Below are 26,031 nucleotides of genomic sequence, written 5' to 3' on the forward strand. Positions count from 1 at the left end.
AAGAAACTTGTAACACATGTTACTCCAACAAGTTACCGTGCCATAAAAATACCATAATACACGATCAAATTTCAGAGCAGGAAAAAGTTGAGACTAGTTTTGAGCCTGCTATAATAGCAACTGTGAGAAATAGACAACCAGAGACTCGTGAGTATTACAGTGAAGATATTGAATCGTCGAATACGTATTGGTTGCCACTGAAGAAAAAACAATTGCATATTTTCATGCCCAATTTGATATCGAGCGAAAAGACAAAGTTTAATTCTCGAGAATCACTTGTAATCGATACTTTTGATTGAAAAAATGTTGCAAGCACCAATTTGTTTGTGATATTACATGTATTACTTCAGGTAACAAAAAAAAACATGAATTTGTTAGTGAAAATCATTTTATGTTCATGCTTCTTATACTGTATAATGTTTTAATAAATATATGGTTCAGAAAAGATCATAAAAATTTTGATTTGTATGCAGCAACATTCGTTATGGTGTCAGAAGGAACGAACTGTAAAAGTGTCACGATATAATTTTCTGTTGACTATTAACAGAGAGAAAGAAGAATTTACTGAAAAAATAATGACGCATAAATAACATGTAAGAATGCTAAAAAAAGTTCATGTTTAACTTTTTAATGACGTCGTTTTAATGGTTTTCACAAACATTTGCCGCACGCAATCATTCCATTTTCCCTACTTTCATCAGTTTCAAATGCTCTTTGTTATTTACCCGAATACTTTTCATGTTATACATTTCAATCTCGATATTTCCAGCAATGGAAACAATATCTGATCTTTCGACTTCTTTTTTTAGATAAATGGAGTTAAGATTAAATTTTGTTCTATATAAGTATACTTCGAACGATAGCAAAATACATACCTCGACTTAAACTAAACGATCAAACACTTGAGATTATAGGGATTCAATTTAAACTTCGCTGTGAGGATCGTTCTCGGCAATGGCTCCTGTTCGTGTCAAACGGTTGTTAGCAATGACTATATGGGGTGTATAACAGCCCGAATGTAACTCTAGTGCTGCGAAAACTAATTTTACCGGAAATTCTTTTCATTATTCTTATAAAAATAAGCTTCAGTTCAAATACTCAAGCGAATGAAAGAGAATCAATTTCTTTGCCCAATAAATAAATTGTTTACTGGCAAGGAAGATATTTTCAGTTTTAAGGAATAAAAATAGAATTAAGAAGCTAAATTTATTGCAAGGGTTACTTTTATACTCGAGGAAAACTTTTATGGTTGACAATGACTCTTTAGTATTTTAGAGTAAAATATTTATGAATTATTACATCATTTTTTTTACAATAACAAAAACCATTATCTTACGGATTGTATAATCTGTAGAAGAACATTTGACCAATTCTTATCCAAATTTTTGAAAAGCTTGAAACTTAAGTAGACAGCGCATAAGTGTAATATGTAAACAATGTAATCGATTTAAAACAGTTTATCGGTACATTTTTTATTTATTTATATTTTGCATCCTCATAGAGGAAGTTATGTGATAATGAGATTTGGAACCAGACGTCGTAGGAAAATCAGGCATGGGAAGTGCAGCCTAGGGAATCTTTTACAAAATTCTAGAAATCTCCAAGTTTTTTTGGAGTTTTGTGTACAAAAATGAAAATGGATTTTAAAATTCAAAAATGAAATACGAATATCCTTTAATAACCAAACCCTTTCATTAATATCATTTTTCATGAGGAAGATCTTTGCCAATAAATTGGCAGCGGTTTTTCACTTATATCTTTAGTTGAGTTTCCTTATAAATCTAGCTATCGTGGTAAGAATCATCAATATATTAAAAACCAGTTTAATGAAACACGTTTTATAAATATTTTGTATTATGTAAAAATCATTTCAGTTACAAAATAAATAAAGATTATACGTTTATCATAAAAAAAGTTAAAAACGGGAATAGGAGTATATATAAGCATCTTGCGCAGGAATTGGACTTCAGTTTTGTTATTTACAACAGTTTTGAGTCGAAGTAACAAAATTTCATCAATAAGAAGTTATTTAACAAAATATAATTGATAGAATTTACATTATTCCTTATTTGGGAATTTAGATTTTAAGACAGTATCATTTGCACTCGACCAATTCATCAGATCGTTTAATTAATTATGATTTTTTTACAGATGTGGTATTGTTCGTTATGAAGGAAATTTAAAAAAAGTTAAATTGGTCTCAGCATACCTTATCCTGATTGTTGTCAAAAATGTAAAGCTGTTTAAGCTAGCTCTCAATCGTTGGACATTAAAATCATTTATTTATTTTTCAATATAATATTTCAAATAAATCGTATAACTTTGAATGATAAAAAAGTACTGCCCGTTTTTTTATTTATTTCTTCGTAATTTTTAAACTACAATTATTAAATTATTTGAGATTTTTGTTTGAGGCATAACGAAGCATTATCTTAAGATATGGTGTATCATTAAATCGCGGTTTTAAGCTATTGCTACAAGTTAAAAGAAGTTATGTGAAAACTAAAAATAAGGGTAATTGGTAACCTGATAAATTATTGTTTTACTTTTTGAATTTACTTTATAATTTATAAATTAACGTACGTTCTACCGTTTAATTTTTCCGAGAGGAAATCTGATCCATTAGGCCCAAGGGGAAGATGATATTGGTAGAATTGAAACGCGTTATAAATGAGGCCCCCAGTGAAGCTGCAATGTGTAAAAGGTTTAATGGATTTTCCAGATAGAAAAAAGTTACCCAGTTTTTAAAAAAATTATTTATATTATTTGTACAAAATTTTACTACAATCTATAAAAATTGATACGCTCAAATATTATAATTAAGGAAATTATCACAAATTTAGATGCTTTGATCATACAAGAAAATATTCTTATCAGAAAATATCATCAATATACATTTTTATACAGTAAAATACTTAATAACATCTTTACAGGTTTTTTAAAGTTTCTTCTATATCTTCTTTGAATTATTTATAAACTGAAACTAAAAGATTTTTATAGTTAGATATCTGGACAGTTTACAATGACCGAATCCTAATAGTTTTTTTTTACAAGTAAATAAATTTAAAAAGAATGTTACAGTATATACTAAAACCAGCCACTTAGTAAATATTATTTTTGCACTCGTTTACACTTTAACAGTTTATTTTTGATTTTACTGATCTACCTATCTCTTAAAGAGTAGAGTGGAATTTCAGATAAATTTTAACATGTTACATACATTTATAATTTTTTCATATAATTACGATCTTTTATAATCTGAAATTATATATGTATTATTTTAAATGCACGAAAGTCCTATTTTAAACATTATATACAGCAGTATGTTGTCAGCTTTCAATTTAGAATCACTGGGCGATGTAAATTTGTTTGTCATAAAACATTAAAAGGGTAATTAGTTAATTATACTTAATATTTAATACGAGAAAATGTGTTGTATTTCATGTAGCTTATGTCAATTTCGTTCCTTTATTCAGTATATTATAATTTTATTGCCCTGGTATCTACTTTTTTAAAAGTCATTGTGCAGTAAAAATCATCTTATTCAATATTTATTTCAGTGTACATCTATTAGAATAGTTGCACAGATTATTCGTCATATTCCTAAAACTTATTTCTGTCCAAAGCCCATGAAAAATTAAATAGAGCCCTCTACAACACGAATTTTGGGCCAAAATTTTTTATATTCTAATAGCAGTATAAAACTCTAAAATTTTATGTTATTGATTTTATGAAGCAGTTATATGCTAAAATATAATACAATCAAGTTATTTACATTATTTATAAATAAAATAAATGATTACGATCACATGATAATTGAAAATTCAAGATACATCTCCTTATATCTTAATTTTTTTTGTCAACAAGTAAAAAAGGTGATGATATCTTAATATATTTATACTGATGCGTTTTAACTTTTTGGCAGTATTAAAATGTTTGTAGGAAGTTATTTTAGATTATATCCTGCCTTTAATAGTGTCAACAATTATCTGTGAAGGAAGCTTGTGATCCACTATCTATTTCTACATATTCTTGTCTGCTTGTTGAACAAAGTTTGCTAGTCAAATCTGCCTCCCGTTTTCTGTAACAAAATGCAGCACGAAATGTCTTTAGCAATAGCAATTGATTTTCGACATTAAATCAATAATTATATGTCTGCTACTATACCCTCTTCCAGCCAGTTCCATCACATCAACGACGACGCTGTGCACATACAATCTATCATTGCACCAGAAAAAACACAAAGAACGTGGTTGCAGAACGTCCATGTCATAAGTCCATGATAAATCAACTTTTTTTATTTTTCCAAGTTCCCCCGTGGATCCTCCCGGATGAGCTACCACCATTTTCATTGTTGTACCGTGTTCAAGTTTCATGTAATTGCTGTAATTAAATTATTATCAAATTATAATCGAATAAATTATTTATACAATAAAAAATTTGTCAAGCTTAAACATATTAATTCATATTACATACTTGGGAGTTAAATCCATGTTTCTTATTACTCCGTTGTCAGCGTGAAGTGTAACTTTCATGTATCCTTGAACCCAACTTTCAGCAGTTGGAGGTCTTGCCAAATTAACTGTTATCCTATAATGCCGCCCTATAAATAGACATCAAAGTTTTTGAATCAGCTCAAATTCTTTTCGTTAGCAAAAACAAAATTGTCATTATTTTCAAATTAGAAAAATGAGAAAATTACGAGGTGACTATGAATAAAGTTATAATTAAAATGATGCTTTATGCATTACAAAAATCAAACGTTATCAGAATTAAATTAAATTGAAAACATAATAAACACTTACTGCAATAAGGATCGTCTTTGCCGGTTGAAAAAAAGAACTTGGAGCCTAATAGATCATTGATGTCTTGACCCAATTGAGTTCTCCGTACCAAGGCGGGACTATTATCCGCGTGGTAACCCATAATTCCGCAGCTGAGACTATTGTTGCTTTTGCAAGAGAAGCACTCGCCTCGGAGGAAGCTTGCGTAGCTTCCACACTCGTGCGCCACGTATTGGCACTTGCTGTTAATACTTTCGGTGAAAAGTTTAATTGCGCGTACATGATTACACGCCACGAGAACTCGCGAGGCCTCCTCTAATCCTTCCCGAATGAGAGTTAAAGGTAATGACGGTGTGGTTTCGCTCAAGTCGGTACATCCAGGTTGTTCTTTGCCGTTGTTGGGGTAAAAATCTAAATGACCGCAAGGTTGGCTCATACCGTAGCCAGGTAGACCTGCAAAGATAAAGGTAATTTAATTGTTATTCTTCTAAAAATAAATGTTTCTGATGCATCCTTATATGTTACGATAAAAATTATTTTTTGTTAAAATTTTGTTTTTCCGAGGCACATAATTATTATCGCAACTGTGGACATGAGCTTTTTCGCGAAACGTAACAAATGCTAGACTGCCACATTCATTATAACAACAATCGAATGCGAGAAAAAAATAGTGCGACCGGCTTGGCTCCTGCCTTCCTGACGCTTGTCACCATATTTCAGTTATACAAATCGAATTGTTCCTATATAATCGTAGATTATAAGCTACGTTACATTATTCTAAATACAATTCACTTGTAAATTCTACATTTAATTCTTTTTTCTCTCAACTCATTTTCCCACATTATTATCTAAAAAAATTGTGTACGAAAAAGATATATCATTGCTTTTTACCAAGGAAGAAAATATTTTTGCCGTCCGTGTGTATGACATCGACCAATTGAGCATCAGTATAGTCCAATCTGAGATGGCTAGGCATGCCTTGAAAATAAGGTTCGGCAGGATCTAGCCCTGTTATACGACCAATTTTTCCATTTAATTTTTCGCCAGCGTAGCCCGCTGTGTGGGCTCCCAAACTGTGCCCTATCAGGTGGACATCACCTGGATCTAGTCCATAATTTTTCTAAAAATTATATATATTAAAGCATTTTATTATTTGCAATTACTACCAAAGTCGTCGTCGTACCTGTAAATGTTTGACGAGGTGTGCTATTTCAAGTCCAACAAGTCTCGTATTTGCTGTAGCTTGTGTATACAGTGGTAAACTACCACCTGCCCAATCGACTATAATAACGTTGTAATCTCCATGTTTGAGCAGTTCATTTCGCATTTCCTAGAATATTTAATAATTATATAATGAGTTGTAAAGACTATTTATATTCGAATAAAATTAAAAATTATATTCTTACCTTAACCCAATTACTTAGAGGAGTATCTATAAAACCATGTATAATAAACTTGGTCTTTTTCTTTGAGTTAAAGTTTGATCGTTTGATAGACTTATCTTTGCCTACAATTAATACTTGGCCCTGTTCAAAAAGCAAATTATTGGTTTAGATAATCGAGTAATTGATATTTATATAAATACATCCTTTTTCCGGAAATTTAACCATTGTTTTTATTTCAATCATAAAGTTTTTTTCGTAAAAAATTTAAACAAAAAACTTGATAAATAGTTATTTTTTCGTTGAAATGGAATGTGATAGCTAAATGTTAACATTCTTTTTAAGAAATTCTACATAACCATCTGTCAGATATTTGTAGAACTTACTTCGGTAGGATTTTCATTTGTATAAAGTATGAATCTTGTATTGATGACTTCTCGAGGTAAAGGGAAAACATTTAGCGGTCGATGAATTAGATGATACCAACTTCTGGTAATATTTAAACATCCAAGATCGTCATAACAGCGTGTCTCGTTTTCGACTGTAATTTTTTGTGAAAAATAATACACAAGTTGACATTTTTTCAATAAAGAAAATGAGTGTTGAATTTTATTTACGTACATACGTGTATGCACAATAAATGGCTAACAATATAATGATCCATGCAAACAAATGAATCGGTCTACAAAGTACTCATGCATATGCAATAAACAATCCAACTATGGTGTATATCATTGACATGTATTGTAGCATATCCTATTATTTTTTAATTGTAGTTTTACAAGTTTTTAATTGTTTAAATTAAATGTTTACAATTTTTAACAAGTCGATTACAGGGGAATGGCGACATTCTTTTTCATGAAGTAATAGCTTTTAAAAAATAGTGTAATTTACGAGTTCAACGAAAAATAAATGATGTGTGCCCACTAACCATTGCTTGAGGTCACATCTCAAGATGCTCACAAATCAATAATGATGTTTGCAAATAATTTCTTTCTGTTGCACCAATCATAAATAATACAGGTGAAATACCTTCTTAATCAGTAAATTAATATAAATAAATTTTTTGGTTGATATAACTTTTAGTAGAATATTCAACATTATATGTGAGGTTCGATAGAATTAAAGAAACTCTTTTTTGAAATTTTTTATAATTTAATCATTTAAATTTTTCAAATATTCAAGGAAAACTTTGTTTTTTAATGTTCAATTTTATATGAATTGATTTTTAAATTGTGATTTTGAAAATATATCAAAACATTACTTTGCATTTTTAATCACTGATTTTATTTTTCATTGAATGAGTTGGTGTAAATCGCAATCGATTTTTAATTAATTATATTTATATATTAAGAAATATTTCATAAAGTCCTCGGAATATTTTAAATCATGATATTTCTTTTCATTACTGGTTTTCTGTTTACAAAAAAATCAATGCATGCTCATCAATCTGTGAGTTTTGAGTACATTTAAAAAAAATGATGTACTATTTACTCGTGTCAGTTGTATGTGTTAAGAGACTTTTTACTGTTTCTACCATCACGGTATTGATCTTAATTTTTTTTTTTTGGAAATGTTTGAGTTGTTCATTATGCTTAGACCAATCCTAAAGAGTTTCGCGGATAATATTTAATAACTTAAAATAAATATCTATCAGGTTTGAATGATACAATGCACGAACAATTTGTGTTATTTGAAGACTAATAGGTACAGAGGTTTAAAAATCATATTTTTTATAATATTATCAAGACATTAAACTTTTACTTACATGGTAACCAGGGGATGTTGACTTCTATTCTGTCGCTTCGGGCCCATTGCCACGGATCTAAAATTCCAGCTGAACATATAATTGGAGTTAATGAGACGAAGAGCAAAAGTATAGCTCCTTCGTTTACGGAGTTTCCTTGTTGTCTTGCACCTCTCCTCCTCATCCTGTTAAAAAGATAGATATATCTAATAAATAATTCATAAAAACAACATAATTTCAGACTAATCCTTTGAGTGAAGTCATTGAAGAATATTATAAGAGTGGTTTTTGACTTCTAGATTAATTTATTCTATCTACCGCAAGAAAATCATTGCGAAATAAAATGAACTCGACAAAATTTTTAAATAAGCGAAATAAGAGCGGAATATTTTTAAATTTTCTCACCTATGATCATCAAATTTTTTATAAATTAAAAAGGAAATATGAAAGTTCTTGATATATGCTGTTATATTTTCAATGAAAGCGACACATAAACATTAACAGTCGTTTTTTTTGTCACAATAAACATTTATTACATAAAACTCGCTAATGCTATTAACACTTTTTATTCAAACAAATACACTTTCAAGTCAGCAAAGAGATTCACCAAGCTCTATCAAAGATACGCGTTGCATTTCTTTTTTCTCACTGGCTGTGTGTATGAATTTCACGCACTTGAATCTTGATCAAATAATCAGGTCACTCTCGCGTGAATGCCCAAAAGCGAATGCGAGTGCCCGTGACTTTTCGGTTGATTTTGTGAGTAGCTCGAGCAGAGAGCCCCGGAGCAAGAGCGGGGTCCTATAGGTGTTTCTATAGAATGTGTATGCCACGCGAGGCTGAAATATATTGTATAATATACATATTCAAAAGATTTTTAAGCATCTTATTTATCTGTGACCCACTGATTGTCGATTAGGTTTTTCTTTATTGGCAATTTTTTTGCTTTTGGATTTATTTTATTTAGCTCGTCTTTTGTCCAACTCGAATAAAAATCACAGAGCTTCCTCTTGGAGGAAGCTAAGCGTTCATTAGCATGATATTTTATGTTGGCTCATACATTTTTTCTCTCAATTTTTTTGTCAAATTAAACTAAATTCACACAAAAATAGATACATGAAAGTCAGCTTGAGATATGCCATCTGGCAATATCCTCTTATGAAGCGATTGGTACAACCCAAGAAGTAATAATCGCGAATCTGACACACTTTTCCTTCGTAATTCATTTCCGATTGAATTTGTAATGGAAAATTAATCATTTTCCACTTATTTTTGGATTTTTGCGTACGCTCTTAACCACTTTTATGTAGCGCGAGTTATTTCAACTGGATGAATGAAATTCTGTTACATAATAATACGTTTGTTATTGTTTGTTTTTTCAAATGTAAACTTTCTTTATGATATTAAAAAAATTTTACCATTTCGCTTTTATGATTGTACGAAATATGTATGCATATACAAAGCGACATCTGATTATTTTGACCGTCACTTTCTTTTTTTCCTGGTTCGAGCTTGATGCTTACCGAAATTAATTACAACGTACCACTTGAAATAAAATTCTGCTCAATATTTTACACGAATAGCATAATCAATTGTATATTTTCTATCAGTTGGACGAAAAAATTTTTTTTCGATCGACAACTCTATGTGATTTTCACTCTTTGCGTTTTATACTTTTCTAATACTAGTACAATGAGTTTAAGATGTAAATCGCGTCTTAATTATGTAATACTCCAGATCTAAATGTCGAACAGTAACATACAGCATAAAGTATAATTTAAAATTTTTAGGCTTTGAAAATCAGCGCCGTAAAAGCGCATGTATGATCAGCCAAGGTTATTGTCCAATGGGAGTACAATGGGAAATGAGGAAGTCATGCACTAGAATTCCGGCGTCGATAGATCGCGGCGTGTGTTATGCACGGAAAACTACGATGCAAATCATGATATACGAAGTAAAGTGTGCACCGGTGGTTTCACTTTCCTTGCGTAGCTTGTCGCTTATACGCTTAAAAGATACTACTATATAATGTAAAATTATGTATTTCTCTCAACGGCTGTCGGGTAAAAGTTGAAATGTACAACCCCTGGAGCAGGATATTTTCATTATTAAATAACTAATATTTGATTTTAATGCGTACTGTTGAATAATGCGAAGAAAATAATTTTTGAAAATCGGTTCGTACAGTAATATAAGCAACTGACAATAGCGAAAAGGTTTTTATTAGTAAAAAATTGGATACTATCAATTGGTATGATCCTTTGTCATAATGCAAATCTTAGCAAATTTTGCTCCGCAAAGATATGATCAATTATTTAATTTTTATATATTCATACTCATTCGACAGTATTCGAGAGGATTCGACAAGAGATCTAAAATGTACTAAATAAATACTTGATCCTTTTGAGGAATTTTGCGCTCGTAAATAAAACTCCTGGTTTTCGTTATCGAAATCGCTTATAATTTATTCTAAAGTGCGTCTTCAATTTTTCAATTCAATACGAATAAATGATGTACTAATAAATTATAAATAAAAATTTTAAAAAATCCTTGGTTTCGTCTCAGTGTGATCTCATAGTTTTACCCAGTATTTTTGAAAAAGCCTGTCTACGTCAACGCATTTTGATGAGCAGATGTCCTTGCTCTGTGTTTTTTTTCACTTTAGCGTAGTATTTTGGATCAGTAAAGCAAAAAATGACAATTGCGCACGTGATGAATTTTTTTCCTCAACGTTATTCGATAATCTGTTCAACTCATTGAGATTTTTGGATGACTTTTTCTGTCTAACTTTTTTTCAGTTACGCTCGACACATTTGTCATCCCATTTATGTTATTCTTTCTTCTGTCTGTGATCGTACATGTTATTTTAATATATGATTTTACATTCGTTTCATGTAAGAGTCGCGCACTTTCAAGAAACGAAACAAAATAAAACGAAGACCGGTGAATACGTTGCAATAACGCAGCTCTTCACTTTCTCCATGTTAAAAGTGCACTGCCTCATTATACAAATGGCAGAATTATACCAGATCAAATGTTTGCATGCGTAATTTTTTTCTTTTTCTTTACAGTATATTCACCAATTCGATATATTGGAAAACTCGACGAATGATTTATTCCTCATGTTACCAATTACATGGTGCAACATGAGATAAGAAATTATTTGTAGGAATAACGTGTCGGACGCTTTTGCACACACTGTAAATTTACACGCGATGAAGAAGACAAGACTCCGCTTGATGAAAACGAGCCGTGAGTGCATTGAGTAATTGACAAATTTTGTCATGAAACTGCCTGGAAATGCTTACATGAATAGCTAATTGCTAGTTTAGCACCTTATCGATTCAGCTTCGTACCAATCACAGTTTTCAATTTCACAATTTTACGATGTTGTGTGGGTATTACATTATACGAATTGATTATTCTCTCAACAGGTGTATTTTTGCTGGAAAAAGCGCGTGCGACGATGGTGTTCTTTCGATTATTTTCTTCTAGAACTTACGTCGTATAAATAGAATAAGTTAACATTTTTGTTCAAGCATCAAAAATCGTGGGTTGAATTATTCATATTCGATGAAGAAGATGCCAAAATGAAGTCTTTAAGATGTATGCATACATCCGTCAGAGACCGAAGTTTTTAATCACTTATTGGCAGCGGTATTTTTGATGAAATCAAAGATCTCAATTTGGGCAAGTCGAGCTATGGCTCAATAAAAAAATAATGAAAAAAATGCACGAGATCAATCTAATGAGAAAGTTGGTTTATGCGAAAATTGCTATTCAGATAGGTACTATATGTACACACGATGGTTTTTTATTCTAATTACAGCTTTGGGCAAATCTGACGTAACTTTTACGTCTCATTATCCGGCAACTTTCTCAGTATAACATACCGTACTTACAAAAGTTACCAATAAAAAGGCAAAGCCTAACGAGAGCTAACTCATTACTTCCTAATCACTTCAATATATAGTGCGCCGCTCTCCATATAGGCAGCTGATCATGAGAAAAGAACACTAGCCATTGCTATTAGTGCCATAGGCTTGTTTGACTGCAGAAACAAGGATTGCAAATAGTAAATCTCTCTATTTTATTATTGCTTGTTCAAAAATTAGGTTAAAGTATAATGGTGGAATGTTCCAGAGACTCTTCTTGGAGATACATAACACACGAGGTGTGTGCACATGGGGGCAATTGTGTAATCGATTGCTCTGCCGAATGCAGATATTATGTCACCTACAACATTGAGCACATTTACGTGGTGGTAGCGAGGCCATCGCAGAAAAAGTGAACCTGCGCTATTATGTCATGGAATGTTTTCAACATTTTGAGCGTTACAATGTAATTACGGTAGTGTATTCATCATCGCGAAGTTCATGGCGTTTTAAAAAAAAATTACCACGAGTATCAGTTTTTCACGGACACTTTCATCCATCAATTCTACATCTTTCGAAGTATTTTTTTATGATTTTTATTTCAAATCTTTTAATAATAATTTGAATCTAAAAAAATTGAGCTTGTTGTTTTAACGTTTGATATTAATGAAATTGTAAAAGACAGATGTTTTAATTACATTATATTATTTATTAAATATATCATGGTGCAATCAGAATAACAAAATTGAATTTTATATGGCTGAAGATAAAAAAATATTGAGCACGCAGATATAAAAGTAAGCGCTTGCACGTTAAAATAAAACTTTCAATTACATGTAAACGATAAAAGTGAAGAAATGAAAATGTAAAATAACCTTTTTAAAAGAGAAAGATGAAGAGAGATGGGCGACGACGGAACGACGGAAGAAAGGGAAAAGAGCGAAGGCGCCAGACTACCGGTTAGTTGTAATGCATTTCCCTCGGTCATCATTGTGGTATTAAATAATTATTATTTCGAAAGGGAGAGTGTCAGAAAGTCATTTTGACCCAGATTCGGCGTCCTTCCCCCAGGCTCTCGTGCAGCTCCACTCGACTTTTTCATGCATGTTTGCACTCCATGAATTATAACGATTCGGGTAATTATTTAATTAAATTCAAACGTCAATATGCTTAACCTTGAAACTAGTTTTTTTTCCTGTAACACGTAAGGACTGCTGAAACACTGTTATATCGGATGCTTTGTAACACCAATTTGCACAGTTTTAATGGTTTCGTACAAAGTACATCAAACGAGAGAAACATTCGTAAGGATCGGTCAACGTTGTAAATCATACTTTTGAAGCGCTATAATTACGATTTTTGAGAAAAGATTTTATAACGAGATTTTTACAATGACCAACGCATGACATAAAGTATTTAATCTGTTAAATGAGAAAAATGAGCATAGCACACCCAAGCATGCAACGCGAAAGTTGATATAGCTTTGAGTAGTTTTCTTCAATGCATATATACATATGGTATATCAAGGAGCTATTCATTTGCAGTCTTACATTACCAAGCTAATTTATTTTCAGTATTTTTCATATTCTTATTTTGACTTTCTCGCAGAGAAAGTATTCTGGCATTGCAACAAGCTTTTATGTGTATTATATTAATCTTGCTATGTGTTATTGATGAATGTTTTGTAGTTTATGTAATATTATATCATTTTACTTCTTCATAAATTTATTTGGTTTATTTTTATTCGGTAAAAATCAAATAAAACCTCTAAATTTGATAACATTCTATTGTTTTCTGTTGCACTTTTGAAAGCTTGCGTTTCATTAAGCTATTTATAAATTTTCTTTTCGATTTGGTTTTTCTTTTATTATCTCAATTGAAGAGTGCTCCTATATAATCTACTCTGAGCGTTTTTTAAATCACAATGTCGTCATAAGTAAATAAAACTTCAAGAACTTGTTATTCGTTCATTCTTTATTGAACAAATATTAAAGTTATGATCACAAATGTGTCAGTTTACACATCTAATAAGTTATTTGAAGTTAAATATTAATTACACATTTATATGTTATATTTCACAATGTCAAAAAGTTTCATAAAAACTGGATACGTAATGTTTTACAGAATTTAAATTAATTTATTATAAATAATTAATTCAAACATGTTGACATAAAAATGATTACCAATTTTAGCGAAGCTGAATTATGATATCGCATTTTTTCATGAGTATGAATTCATAATAATAGCGATAATAGTAAAGTATCTATACAATGTATAAACGTATCAAGCCAATAAATAATCAATTATAGTCACGCTTATGAATAGGGAGAAAATTTAGATGCATGAGTTATTTAATAGAAAATTTTCTAAAGTTTATTTTCAGATGACACTGTTACATTCGTTTTAAATATTGAATAAATTAAATTGTATTAGCTACATTTAATTGTGGTTAAATGGGACGTATTTCCATGATAAAATTGAAATGGCCATTGCATTAATCAAATTTCCGGTACCACTACATTTTTCTAAAAAGTAAAGCACTTGAAAATACATACAGTACGAAATTTTAATCGTTCGTCACTTTTGCAAAATCATAATTTCCCCTCTAAACCGTAGACTATGTAATTAACATCGATAAAATACGCATTATATTGGTAACTTTCCACCAAACTGGATATGCTGTACGTTAAAATTGAGCTTTCTCTTACGATAACGCACTCATATGTAACTTGAATCATATAATAACAACGGCAATATTATGGGTGAAGCCTTATTAATCAAGCGGTTCTAAAAAATATATATGAATTAAATGAAATGGAAAAATGGCACTCGATTACATGACCACTATTATTAGCTTTGGTTTAAACCGAAAAGCAGGGACTATGAGAAAATAAAAATTATCGTTAGTTCTTGCAGTTACGAGAAATTAATAACTAAAATCTTTTTTGTAATAAATTTACGATACATTTTTTGGTATTATATCATATTCAAACCAAATGTCATCATGATTGTTAGGTATTTTTTATTATTTTTGTTTGTCATCTTTAAAAAAATTATATACAATTTACGCGTTCGAGTAAAACTATTGCTCTGACAGCTTTTCCAAGTGTTTTCTTAGAACTCCATCTTTTACATTAAAAAATAATCAAGAAGTTGCGCTTCAAGTTATTTTTTTTCGCACGTTTAATCAGATTTTAAAACAGTCAGTCATTTGACAATAGTAACCGCAAAGGCTGAGAAAACTTCAGCAAGAAAACTAGGTCGGGGTCATTAACAGATGTGCCACTATATGTGCGCGTTTAGAGTCCAGTATTTAATCAGTCGGTATAGTTAAAGTAAACTCAAACGTCACGTTTAAAATGAAAAATCATCAAATGGAAATACTTAGTATCTCGGATTTCTCATGTTATAACCAAATGAAAGATTTTTACTTTTGAATTTCAATGACCTCGAACTTCGCAGCAGTTGTGCACGCAGGTCGTAGACTCGTGCGAAGTCTCGTTATGCTTTCGATTTAGCTTAGGCCACTTTCTTTTGCATATAATTTGACTGCTGCGTCTGAGTTATTAAACCCCCCAGCGATTCATTATGTTACGTTTGTATATAAAGATTGTTATCATCAGGTTTTTAATCATTTATTATGGAAAATTCAGCGCGTGTGCACCTATTGCTTTGGCTTAGTCAATTATCCACTTGAATGAGAAAGAAAGCAGAATTTCAAGTCATAAAGTATGATATAAAACTATAATGTAATATTTTTCCACAAAATCAAGAGATTTCTAATAGTTTTGCAAAGAATCACTTGCGTTAGGGGCAAGAATTTCGTACAAATTTTAGTTACCACGTTTTTAGCGAAAACCCGATGAAACGTGCGCGTTTAAGGCTAAGCTCAATTTTTCTATGTCAATTTAAAGCAAAATCTTGTTAGCGCACTCGGAAACGCAATGATTTTCTCGTTATGTATCGTTCAAGTTTGAATGGAAATTGAGGTTAGATCAACTCTTTACAAGTAAGGAATTATGGTCAGAGCCAATAGAACGCGGGCGTCTTGTTAGCCGGTATAATCGGAGCCAAGCTCGAGTTTATGCTACAGCCGAGTTTAGAACGCGGAGAAAGCGAGACAAGTGTACAGATGAATGTGACTTGAAAGTTGATTTTTCCGTAAGAAAAATTATAAAAAAAAAGTTACGCGTATAAGAGCGCGATATCGCTGATTTTTGCCTCAACTCGACGAAATTTTTGGGTGACATTGTGTGGGACTTTAAAAGTTATCATTGCGAAACGTTATTGAACGCGTGCGAGAACTCGTTGGTGGTGACCGAAAATAGCCAACGACGAGACTCGAATTGATCGTGTTTTGCGATTAATATGCACACGCGTTCTTTTTTTTTTTTTTCTTAATTTTTTGGTAGTTGCGGCCGGTGTGTGTTGTAAACGAAAGAGATGACTGTCGACTTAGTTTTGAAAGTCCGTAGGCATTCACCCGAGACGTGACGAGATTTGTCAATAGGGCTCGCGGTGTGAGTAAACTTGGCATTGAATTTCGCAATGCAGCATTATTTACAAATAATAATTGTACCGAGAATAGAAATTTTCTATCGATTTATTCCAATCGGTATTTCTTTCAATATTTATCTTTTCTTTCTTACTAATAATTTTCTGATACGTATCAATTTGAGGCTCGTTGAAATAGCATAAAATTAATCTAACGATGGAAAATCGTTCCATGAAAGAAGGTATTATAACATAAAAAAGGCTCGAATAAATTTAAACGCAAGTGTCTCATTTGAGTCAAAATTTCCGGTCTACGGGGGGTCTCGAACAACTTTGGGCACGTGATGCTTAGCCAAGAGACTTGCATAAGACCTTAACACTGAAACTAGTTTTCATACATAGATTTTACCCTGATGTTCAAAAAAATCCTCATTTCTCGTGGAGACGTGAGCTATGAAAGCTACTCGAACGATTCGTCGCAGAATAAAACAGCCGAATCAACTGATAAATCGGCAATGCAATCGCAACGATTGCGACAAAAGCACCATGAAAATCACCAAAAAAACTTGAGCACACGAGCAAATCAATCACTAATACAAAAGACTAGAGAAAATAATACACTCGTCGACATCACTGTTATGTATCGGTTAACAATTGGTAGCAACAATTTGGCACTCACATTTTTGGCTCTACTCGCTCATGACACGACAGTCGCACAATTACAGCCGATTCCCTCGGAACGTCAAGGGGGGAGGGACTGTCGTCGAGGGCGATTCAAAAAAGTTACACAGCAGCAGCAGCAGCTAATTCAGTCTAGTTGAAGCGACGAGGAAGTGCCAGTGGCATCGAGCATCGGCAGTAGCAGCAAGACACGGCGGCACCGGCGAGTAGTAATCGCGGAACTGCTCGGTTCAACGCCGTTTCTGTTGATCTATACGAAAAAGGAGTAATGGCACGCGCGTAACGATGGCGGATGGCGGTGGCGGCGGCGGCGGCTTCGGTAGTATCCGTCTGCCTGTGTTGTATGTACTACTATACACGATATAACGATCGTCGTGGTGAGAGGCCGGTTCTCGACTGCTGCTTTGGCTTTGCTTTGGCTCGTAATAAGCGTCGCGGACGCGATGCCTCGCGCGCCAGCTCTCGCCCTGTATATAGGTGCAGCAGCACCCACCACTCGCGAGCCTCTATACAGGTATATAGCATGCGTATATAAAATACAGCCGAGCCGTTAGACTGTTATAAGTTCATGCCTTGCGCGCACCTTCATCCGCGGCCGCGACTCGGGCCAAGATGTAAGATCGCGGCCGGCTGCAGCGGCCTTTGCAAAACGCAGCACAGCGACTCGTCGGCCCCGTGCGTCTTTGCGTCCGTTTGCGGATAAGGAGCTTGAGGTATACGCAGGTATGCGATGATCGCTTACACTCGAGTGCGCGCCAAGTAAAGAGCCGAGTATCTGTTACGTGACGCCGCAGCCGACGACGGTGTATATAATGCGTACATCGAGCGAGAGCGCCCGTGACTGCCAGACGAGAACACACACGCGTAAATACACGCACACGAGTCGCAGGAGCTGGCACACAAGCTTTTACCAACTTTAACCGACACAACTGCGTAGTCGTGAAAAAGCCTCGTGATCGGAGCAACCTGTGTGTATACGCGCTTGATTCAAATCATTAGTAAGCAATGCGCGCGACCATCGCCTGCTACTGCTTGTCGCCGCGTTTAATACTGCCGCCGCGCTTGCTCTTGCTCAATCCGCCGTGCGAATCGCCATCCTACCTATATAAAAGGCCTAATAAGAAGCCGCGCACGCGACTATAAACTTTTCGAATAACGGTCGTTTTCCACTAAATCATCGAGCGCGACAACGCAGCGCGATGTTTCTCGTTAGCGAGGCATTTTTCTCGCTTACCGCGAGCTACTCGTTACCTGTCCACGCGGTACATTATCGATTCTATTTAACTCCGACTTTCTTTCGACTGTACCCAATTTCATGCAAATAACACATCTGCGTGTCTGGTCCGCATAATACCTTGTAATAATAATGTTTGTAAGATCGTTTTACGGGCTGTTTACTTTTCTTAACTCGTGGATTTCGCATTAAAATCACAATAAAATATTTTCGCTTCGAGCGATCATAATCGAACCTCATTAGCGCGTGTCTTTTCTTTCACTTTGAGAATCGATCTCGACTCGCTGACACGAGTTAAAAATTAATTTCAATTTACAAAATTGTCAAAGACGCCATAGAGCAAATTAAAAAACGTATCACAATAAAAGTTTATTGTTAATAAAACATATAAGCAAGCTACATTAAATTATACTTTCTATACAATTAATCAATCATCTTTTTTAAACGTGTACACGACTGACACAAGAAGTGTGCTCATATGACTAGAGTTTAGCATTTTTACGAATACTTTCACGGTGCAGATATTTTCAGAAAACAGAGAAATTTTGTTATTTTAAGATTTATTCGTTCCAAGTGAGAAAATGAAATATATATTTTGCCCCTCTCTAGTCATATTAACATCGTTTAGAAATTTCATTTTTTTTTAGTAATACATGACAAACAGGTGTAATAACGTGATATCGTACAAATCCATAATGCAGTACATGTTTCTACACGATAGTAATGAAATGTTATCATAAAACTTTCATGCTTCATTTTTTATCGTTAGTTATTGTAATACTACATACAGTCGATATGCACATTCGATTTATACTTAACTAACCTATTTATCATAAATTAAGGTGGAGAGCTTAAGGTTCTCAATAATTTATTACAATTTTTTCATTAAAATCTATACTCACAAATGATCATTGCGATAACGCATAATATAGCTCGATCAAAGTCGAACTCGAGCTATTAAAAAGGCCATCGCAGATCTTTGCTGCGCGGATGTTATTCTAATCTTGCTGCAGGATCACGGGTAGCATCTCACGTCGTGACTAAGTTCATGCCGCTGTAAACACAATTTTCCACTTTTAAGATCTGAGGCTCGTTCGCCACCAAGGCCTTCGAATTTCCCGGACAGACGGTAATCCTGTTGAGCGTCGATAATTCATTATTCATTAGGCGGTCGTTCGAGCGGGCATTAGAAATTAATTTTATGCAAAATCTGCGGTGGCCAGACCACTACTCACTCGTTATGGAATTCAAGGCTCTTTATCGTGAGATAATCGATGTAAGCTTTGGGCTTGTGCAGCAGCCGCCACGTGAGCGGATTGAACATGGACGTCTGATAGCTCCAGGTGATCTCGACCGCTTCGACCTTGCCCACGACCTCGCCGGGTATGACCACGGTGTGCTTCGTGCCGGCCTCGTAGTACTTGGAGTTCTCGCTGAGCGCGAGCTTGTCCGTCATCTTGCCGTTGGGCCCGATCACGCGGATCACGAACATGCCCACTTCGCCGCCGTAGCTCAGGCTCTCGTTGGTCCTCGAGATGCTGATGGACACTCGGTAATGCGCCTCTGTGTCGAGGGTAAAAAAAAAATCTCGTAAAAATTCCACAGCTTCGTAACGTAATCCGCTCGCCGCTCGATGGAAAAATGCGCAGCCTGTGTATACGTATAGAGTAATTCATTCGTAAAAGGGAGGCGCAAAGAACGCGTGCAAATATGCAGAGCCAGAAAAAATGCGGCTATACGCGAGCATGCATATTTATTGGACAGAGCGAGAGAAGGGACGCGGGATTATGCATACACAACATAAGCGTTTATTTTTAATGAAAGATTGAGTAGTCCTGCGCCGGAAGGAATTTGCACTCGCGCGCGCATTTACTGTGTAGTGTGTGTAGTATGTGTATGTGTGTAGCAGCGAGAGAAAGAGATATTGTTACGCAAGGTGTATGTACATGCGCGCGCGCGTGATATGAAAGTTTTGAGTGGATTTATTATGATGCTTATAGATCTGCCGCTATGAAGGAATTGAGAAAAGCTACAAACATATAGTAGTTATATATGTGCATGCGGTGAAGATTTCATTGATGCACTTGCCATCGCGGCGCGAAATCGATTTGCCATTTGCGCTTTAAAATCTCGCGATCCGAAAGTAATGCACGAGTATGCAATAGTGTTTTCGCGCGCGCGCGAAATTGCGTAATGGGATGCGCTTGCTCGACGACGCTCACCTCAAATACCATCGCGCTCCTATACACACATTTTATTGTTGTACTGCACGCATTGTAAGTGTGCGTATACACTCGACTGCGCGGCGACAAAATATTATTATATACGGGCGTATACTCACTGCAGAACGGCTTGTCCTTTGCCGTCATCAAATAAACCGAAGCGTGATAATTTCCTGGTTGGGCGTTGAAGCCGAATCTATGACAGTGCTGCTCGACGCAATCGAAGCAGCTGCCATTTTGAAACTTTTCCCATGAAGCGCAGGGCACCGATAAGAACGGACACACCGTGTTTATGCTTTCTATGAAGTACTCGTAACTTCTTATGTGATTACAGCCGAGAAATCGCTTGATGCCTGTGAAAACAATGCAGACCTCTACTTTATCACAAAATCCTTTTCATTACATTTCAGGAGATTTTTTCGACAACATTTCGTGCCTGATAATTTGGCTTTGGCTTTAAATTTTACGGGTATTCGATTATCAATTCTGTTAGACTTTTTGGATTCTTTTTTTTTTACGTAATAACGCAATTGTCATTGCGCAAACCCGTGTTCTTTTAGTTTTGACAAAATTGCAAAATTATTTCATTTTGAAATGAGAAACTGAATCGTCGCCGTAACAGAGGAGATTTTTTTATCACATGTACCAACCTCTGAAAAAACTGCCTTTTTCCAGTGTTATTGAATTAAAAACACCCTCGTTGCAGCCGGGCTGGTTTCTGCCTCCGTTCGGGAAAAAATCAATATGTGCGACAGGTTGGCTGATCCCGAGCCCCCCGCTTATGAAAGGACTGCAATCTGTATGTATGGCGGTGACAAAGTCCGCGTCGGTGGGATCTAAGCGCACCATAGGCGATGTATTACTGAAGTGAGGCTCGGCAGGATCGAGACCTGATGTAATTAAAATTTGATAAAATCATGATAATGGCTCATTTCTATCTTGTATATAATCACTATAAAAATAACAGAATGAAAGAATGAGAAAAAAGGAGTATGAATACTGCAAAAAAATTCTATGTAATAGAAAAAATGATATAAACATAGTATTCTATATTGAATTATTCATTATAGAATTGAATAATTTGTTATCAATCTCATTGAGATAAGAAAAAGAAGACGCAAATGACTGTTTTGACTATGAAATGTAGTTTTTAGAAACTCTTTTTTGTTAGATCCATTCATTATAAAAATGACAGATTATTCAAATATCGAATCTTTGTTTATAAATATAAAGAGTAAACGTTAACGTTTAGCGTAATTCCAGACTGCGAAGATTTTATGTGAAGTTCAGGGTACGTGAAATTCAATATATAGCCTGTATAGAGAGCTGTACGGCTGTAGCATCCTGCGCGCTTCTGTCACCCTGATAGTTCCCAATGAGATCGATAGCTTACGTAACAACGTGCGTGATTCGTGTTTCGATACTCCAATCAAAGATATCGATTGACTTCGACTGGCAGCTTATCGCGGGATTAAATACTAGTTTCAAAAAAATTCAACTAACCAATACGAGTTGATGTAAATCGATTATTTTCGATTCGTTTACGAATGTTTGTTTTTTCAAAATGTACAAACCTATATCAATCAATTTTTTATTTTAAAGTGATTATTAACTTGAAAATGCGTGTTTTTAGAGCTGAATTCTGTTTCGACCCTGTTGGTTTCATGTTTCTTTACTTTACCCTTATTTTACGCCAAGTTCTTTACCTGTTATTCTTCCAAGTTTGTAACCGTATTGAACTCTCAAATTATATCCGACATAACCGCAAGTATGAGCACCCAAACTGTGTCCGATGCAATGCAAACGCCGAGGTAAAACATGACCTTTTTGAATTAGCTGCGAAGCTAATCGACCTATCATTGCTCCAACGAGTCTGGTATTCGCTACCGCTTGGGTGTACGGTGGTCCTCCACCTCCGATCCAGTTAACGACCACTACGTTAGCATCTTCCCGCAAGAGTAATTCTTTCATCATTCTCTAATAAAATATTATGTGCAATAATTAAAAATTTATCGAGGAATGGTTAGTAAAAAATTTTATTTCAATCATACAAACCAGCACCCAAGTTTTGTTTCCATTATCCAAATAGCCATGAATAATGAAGTACAAATTTTCATGTTTTCTCAAAGGAGATTCTTTAATCGAATTAATATCATCGATAATTAACTCATGAGGATCATCGATATGAAGCCTGGTATAGAGCATAAAAAGAGGATTGATAGTTTCTGGTCTGACAGGAAAAGTAGACACTGGCCTGCTTCCGCCTGACCAAGGCGAACCAATGTAAAAACATCCGAACGGTGGATAGCACCTCCACATGAACCATTCTGAAATGAAGTCAAAAAATTTGAATACAGAAAGCATGTTTGCAAATTTCATTTGAAAATGTCACCATTAGGTAAGTTGATATGATATACATTTGAGTGACTATTTTTAAACCTTTCGATGATTTCAATTATTTCAAACGATAATCAAGAAACTCTCTAAACGTCAATTAAGATGAAAAATCTGACACCAACCTTAATATCATTAGAATCTACTTTACAACATCAAAATTACGAAATACTGAGTTAGCATACTAGTTCACATGTCAATGACCGATCAAAATATTATGTTTGACTATATCATAATATTTTTTACATGTAACAAAAAAATATCTGATAAAAATAAAAACTGACTAAGTATTTGCGTTCAATTAACCATGTTGTTTTTGAAAAATTGATGCAATATAGTATGAAGAAGACTGCATAAAGACACTATTAAAACTACTAGAAACTATATTTGAAAACCTTGAATATTATCGTATATATTTATTTATATTCTATACATAATTAAATGTATTGCACAGTCCCTTTTGTAACTTTCTGTCTGTTCAGAAGTACTCTGTAATTTTTTTAAATAAGATAATAAAGCTATAATTGAGGTAGTAGTTTTTGCAATGCGTACAATTAATTGTGTAGTTTATGACCATAAAAATAAAAAAACTTGGAAGACTGTTCGGTCAACCAGTTTTGAATGATAATTTAAATCTTTTTGATATTTCATAAAATTTAGTGCCAGCAATCAGAAATTTAACAATTAAAGCATTAATCTTTTAATGAAGCTACTGAAGATTTCTATTGAATTCTCTCTTAAAAAATTGTAATTTTGCATAGACAGCATTTCAGGTTCTTTCCTGAAGTTAGTTAGAAATTTTAATTTAATAGCAATCTCACACAATATGATATAAATCTTTCGTTTGTATAAAAATTATAAACTTTTGAACTACGAGTAAATTTTCATTACTTGAAGGATGTTAATGGAACTAGCATAATTAAAAAAATATCATCATTTGACCTAGAGCAACGACCGGCTATCACCTGCATCGTCTGTACACGATTGTCGGTCTTTTCGCGATACAAGTGAATGTTTACTTACTCCGGTCCATGCTAAAACAATCCTTTTTATTTAAGCAATGCGCACTTGCACTCGCAAATTTACAACTTGCACGCCTTTCTGTTTCTTAAGGTTATCGAGGCAGTCGATAGTGTAAATTTTTTATCTCTGACGTTTCGTATACACTTTCTCGCTATCACATGCCTCGGGTACATGAGCATGTTTTGTCTTCATCTTGGGTGGTATATTAATCATTTTGTATCGGTTTAACCAATTTTTTTTATCTCAAAACGACCAGACAGAACATTTTTTCAGCTCATTTGCCTTTGAGGGTATTTTATAAATAACGAGCGTAATTTTTTATTACAATTTGTATGCTTATACGTAATTTTTCAATTTATTTACTGCCCTCTTTGAAGTAACGATGTGCTTAACGTGACTAATAACCCAAATATTCAATAGGGTTTCAATTTTTTTTTCAAGTATAAAAAAAACCACCTATTTTCAATAATAGAGTCACGCGTATCATCATGACTTGATGAAATCTAAAAATACGCGCGCTAATTACCATCATCATAATCATATTTATCTTCCGGAGAACTAGTAGTAGTAGTGGTAGTTGTCAATGAAGTTGAGTTTGCTGAGCGACGATTATCCCTTTTAGACCAACCACTCGATGTAGAACCAGCGGCAATGAGATTAATAGCACACAACAGTATCAACAATGTCGAATTGAACTTCATCTTGCTGTGTCACTCGCTCTTCACCTCACTTGCAAGATAAAATAACAACAACAGCAGCACTTGTATAAAAAAACACTTGTAAATAGTAAGGCAACAATCAGAATTGGCCTCTCGAACGTTTCTTCAAGCACATGTTTTCAGTAGCCAGAGTCTCAGCTTGAACTGATGACCAATTGCGAAGACGGTTGCGAGCGTGCGGTTGTACAAGGGAAATGCGTAGCCAGTCGTCGCGCATCAACGATTTAAAATAAAGCTTTTCTTTTGCAACTAGATTGTGTACACTTGAGACTGAGTAAGAGAGAGAGAGAGAGAAAGACAGACAGAGACAGAAAGAGATACACGGCTTGACGTAAACTTCGACGGATGATAGTCAATCTTTCTATTTTTACAATACACATATGAGTAAGTTTCAAAGATATCACTCGGCTCCGCGAGTTTGCAATGATGCGTATAAATGCCCGAGGAAATGATGATTCCTCATTTTATGTAACACAAGCACCATTGCGACACACGCACACACTTAAATGAGCGTGTATAGATAGAGATATGTTTAATCAAAATTTTAACTGCACAATTATGTCCAAAAGTGCTCATTAAAATTTTTTATACCCGTGTCCGATGTTTATATGGTCTCTCACTAATGTACCAAAGTGAATATTGCATATCGTATTTTGCCATATGCGCTCGGTAGTCGGTAATTTCAAACACTCCAGTGCGATCGTTTGGCGATGCAATACTTCCATAAATGCGCGCATATGAACGCTTGGATTCAATCAATCCCTTCCCGCAGCCGAGCGAGACGTACTCTTGTGAGATACATTTTTTCTGAGAAAATTTGCTTCAAGTCTATAATGCGTCGAGACGCAGTTAATGAAAAAAAGCCATTGCTCCAAGAAGTACTACAATGAGTTAAAAATGTGCTGAAACAACGAGAGTATTCATTACATTAATGAAACGTCGAGGCCGCCAAGCAAAAGAACTCTTTGTCTGTCTAAATGATTTTTTACTTTGAAGTTTGTTATTTTAACTGTTTATTGGTCAGCATATATTTATGTACTTTATTTTACACCATCTTTAATTTAATATTTAATTATTCATATTTGAGCTTTACGAAAATTATTTACGGAATCATCTAATAAAAATAAGTCATTTACAATTTTGTTAACGAAGTTTATGATATAATTTTTGACTCAGATGTATTAAACATTATTCTTGTTTAAAAAGATACAAATTTGCTTCTGTTTGTGAGAATATTGTGAGATCAGTAGCCGAGTAACACATTAATACTTTGAGATAAACTTTTAAAGAAATAACAATAGTGATATTTATAGTACAATCTAGTTTTAAAATTGATATATAATACACGTAATTCGTTCCGGTTTATTAAGCAATTCATAATCTTTATCAAAGAGCTGTACGCTCCAATTAGCATAAATCTAAATAGACTCTTTTAGTCTCCAAATGTAGGTGAATGGTACAATCGTTATTTTCATA

At 34.0% G+C, this 26,031-nt stretch overlaps 2 protein-coding genes across 2 annotated transcripts; both read right to left on the reverse strand.

The window, feature by feature from the left end:
• Positions 1-3,010: 3,010 nt before the first annotated feature.
• LOC106652464 (pancreatic triacylglycerol lipase-like) lies at positions 3,011-17,395 on the reverse strand. The gene is made up of 10 exons (XM_014371443.2): positions 16,962-17,395; positions 7,935-8,098; positions 6,553-6,707; positions 6,191-6,310; positions 5,968-6,114; positions 5,676-5,904; positions 4,806-5,237; positions 4,477-4,603; positions 4,168-4,383; positions 3,011-4,081 (listed from the first exon to the last, which is right to left on the reverse strand). Coding segments are annotated over exons 1-10 (1,695 nt in total). The 5' UTR covers positions 16,964-17,395; the 3' UTR covers positions 3,011-3,978.
• Positions 17,396-18,604: 1,209 nt separating this feature from the next.
• LOC106652465 (pancreatic lipase-related protein 2-like) lies at positions 18,605-24,881 on the reverse strand. Its single transcript, XM_014371444.2, has 7 exons — positions 24,363-24,881; positions 22,475-22,746; positions 22,126-22,396; positions 21,070-21,309; positions 20,539-20,772; positions 19,433-19,760; positions 18,605-19,332 (listed from the first exon to the last, which is right to left on the reverse strand). The coding sequence occupies exons 1-7, from the start codon at positions 24,535-24,537 to the stop codon at positions 19,227-19,229; spliced, it is 1,626 nt and encodes a 541-aa protein (XP_014226930.1). The 5' UTR covers positions 24,538-24,881; the 3' UTR covers positions 18,605-19,226.
• Positions 24,882-26,031: the final 1,150 nt, after the last annotated feature.

The sequence above is a fragment of the Trichogramma pretiosum genome, unplaced genomic scaffold, assembly GCF_000599845.2.
Source record: "Trichogramma pretiosum strain Unisexual culture from Peru unplaced genomic scaffold, Tpre_2.0 scaffold32, whole genome shotgun sequence".
In the NCBI taxonomy this organism is placed as follows: domain Eukaryota; kingdom Metazoa; phylum Arthropoda; class Insecta; order Hymenoptera; family Trichogrammatidae; genus Trichogramma; species Trichogramma pretiosum.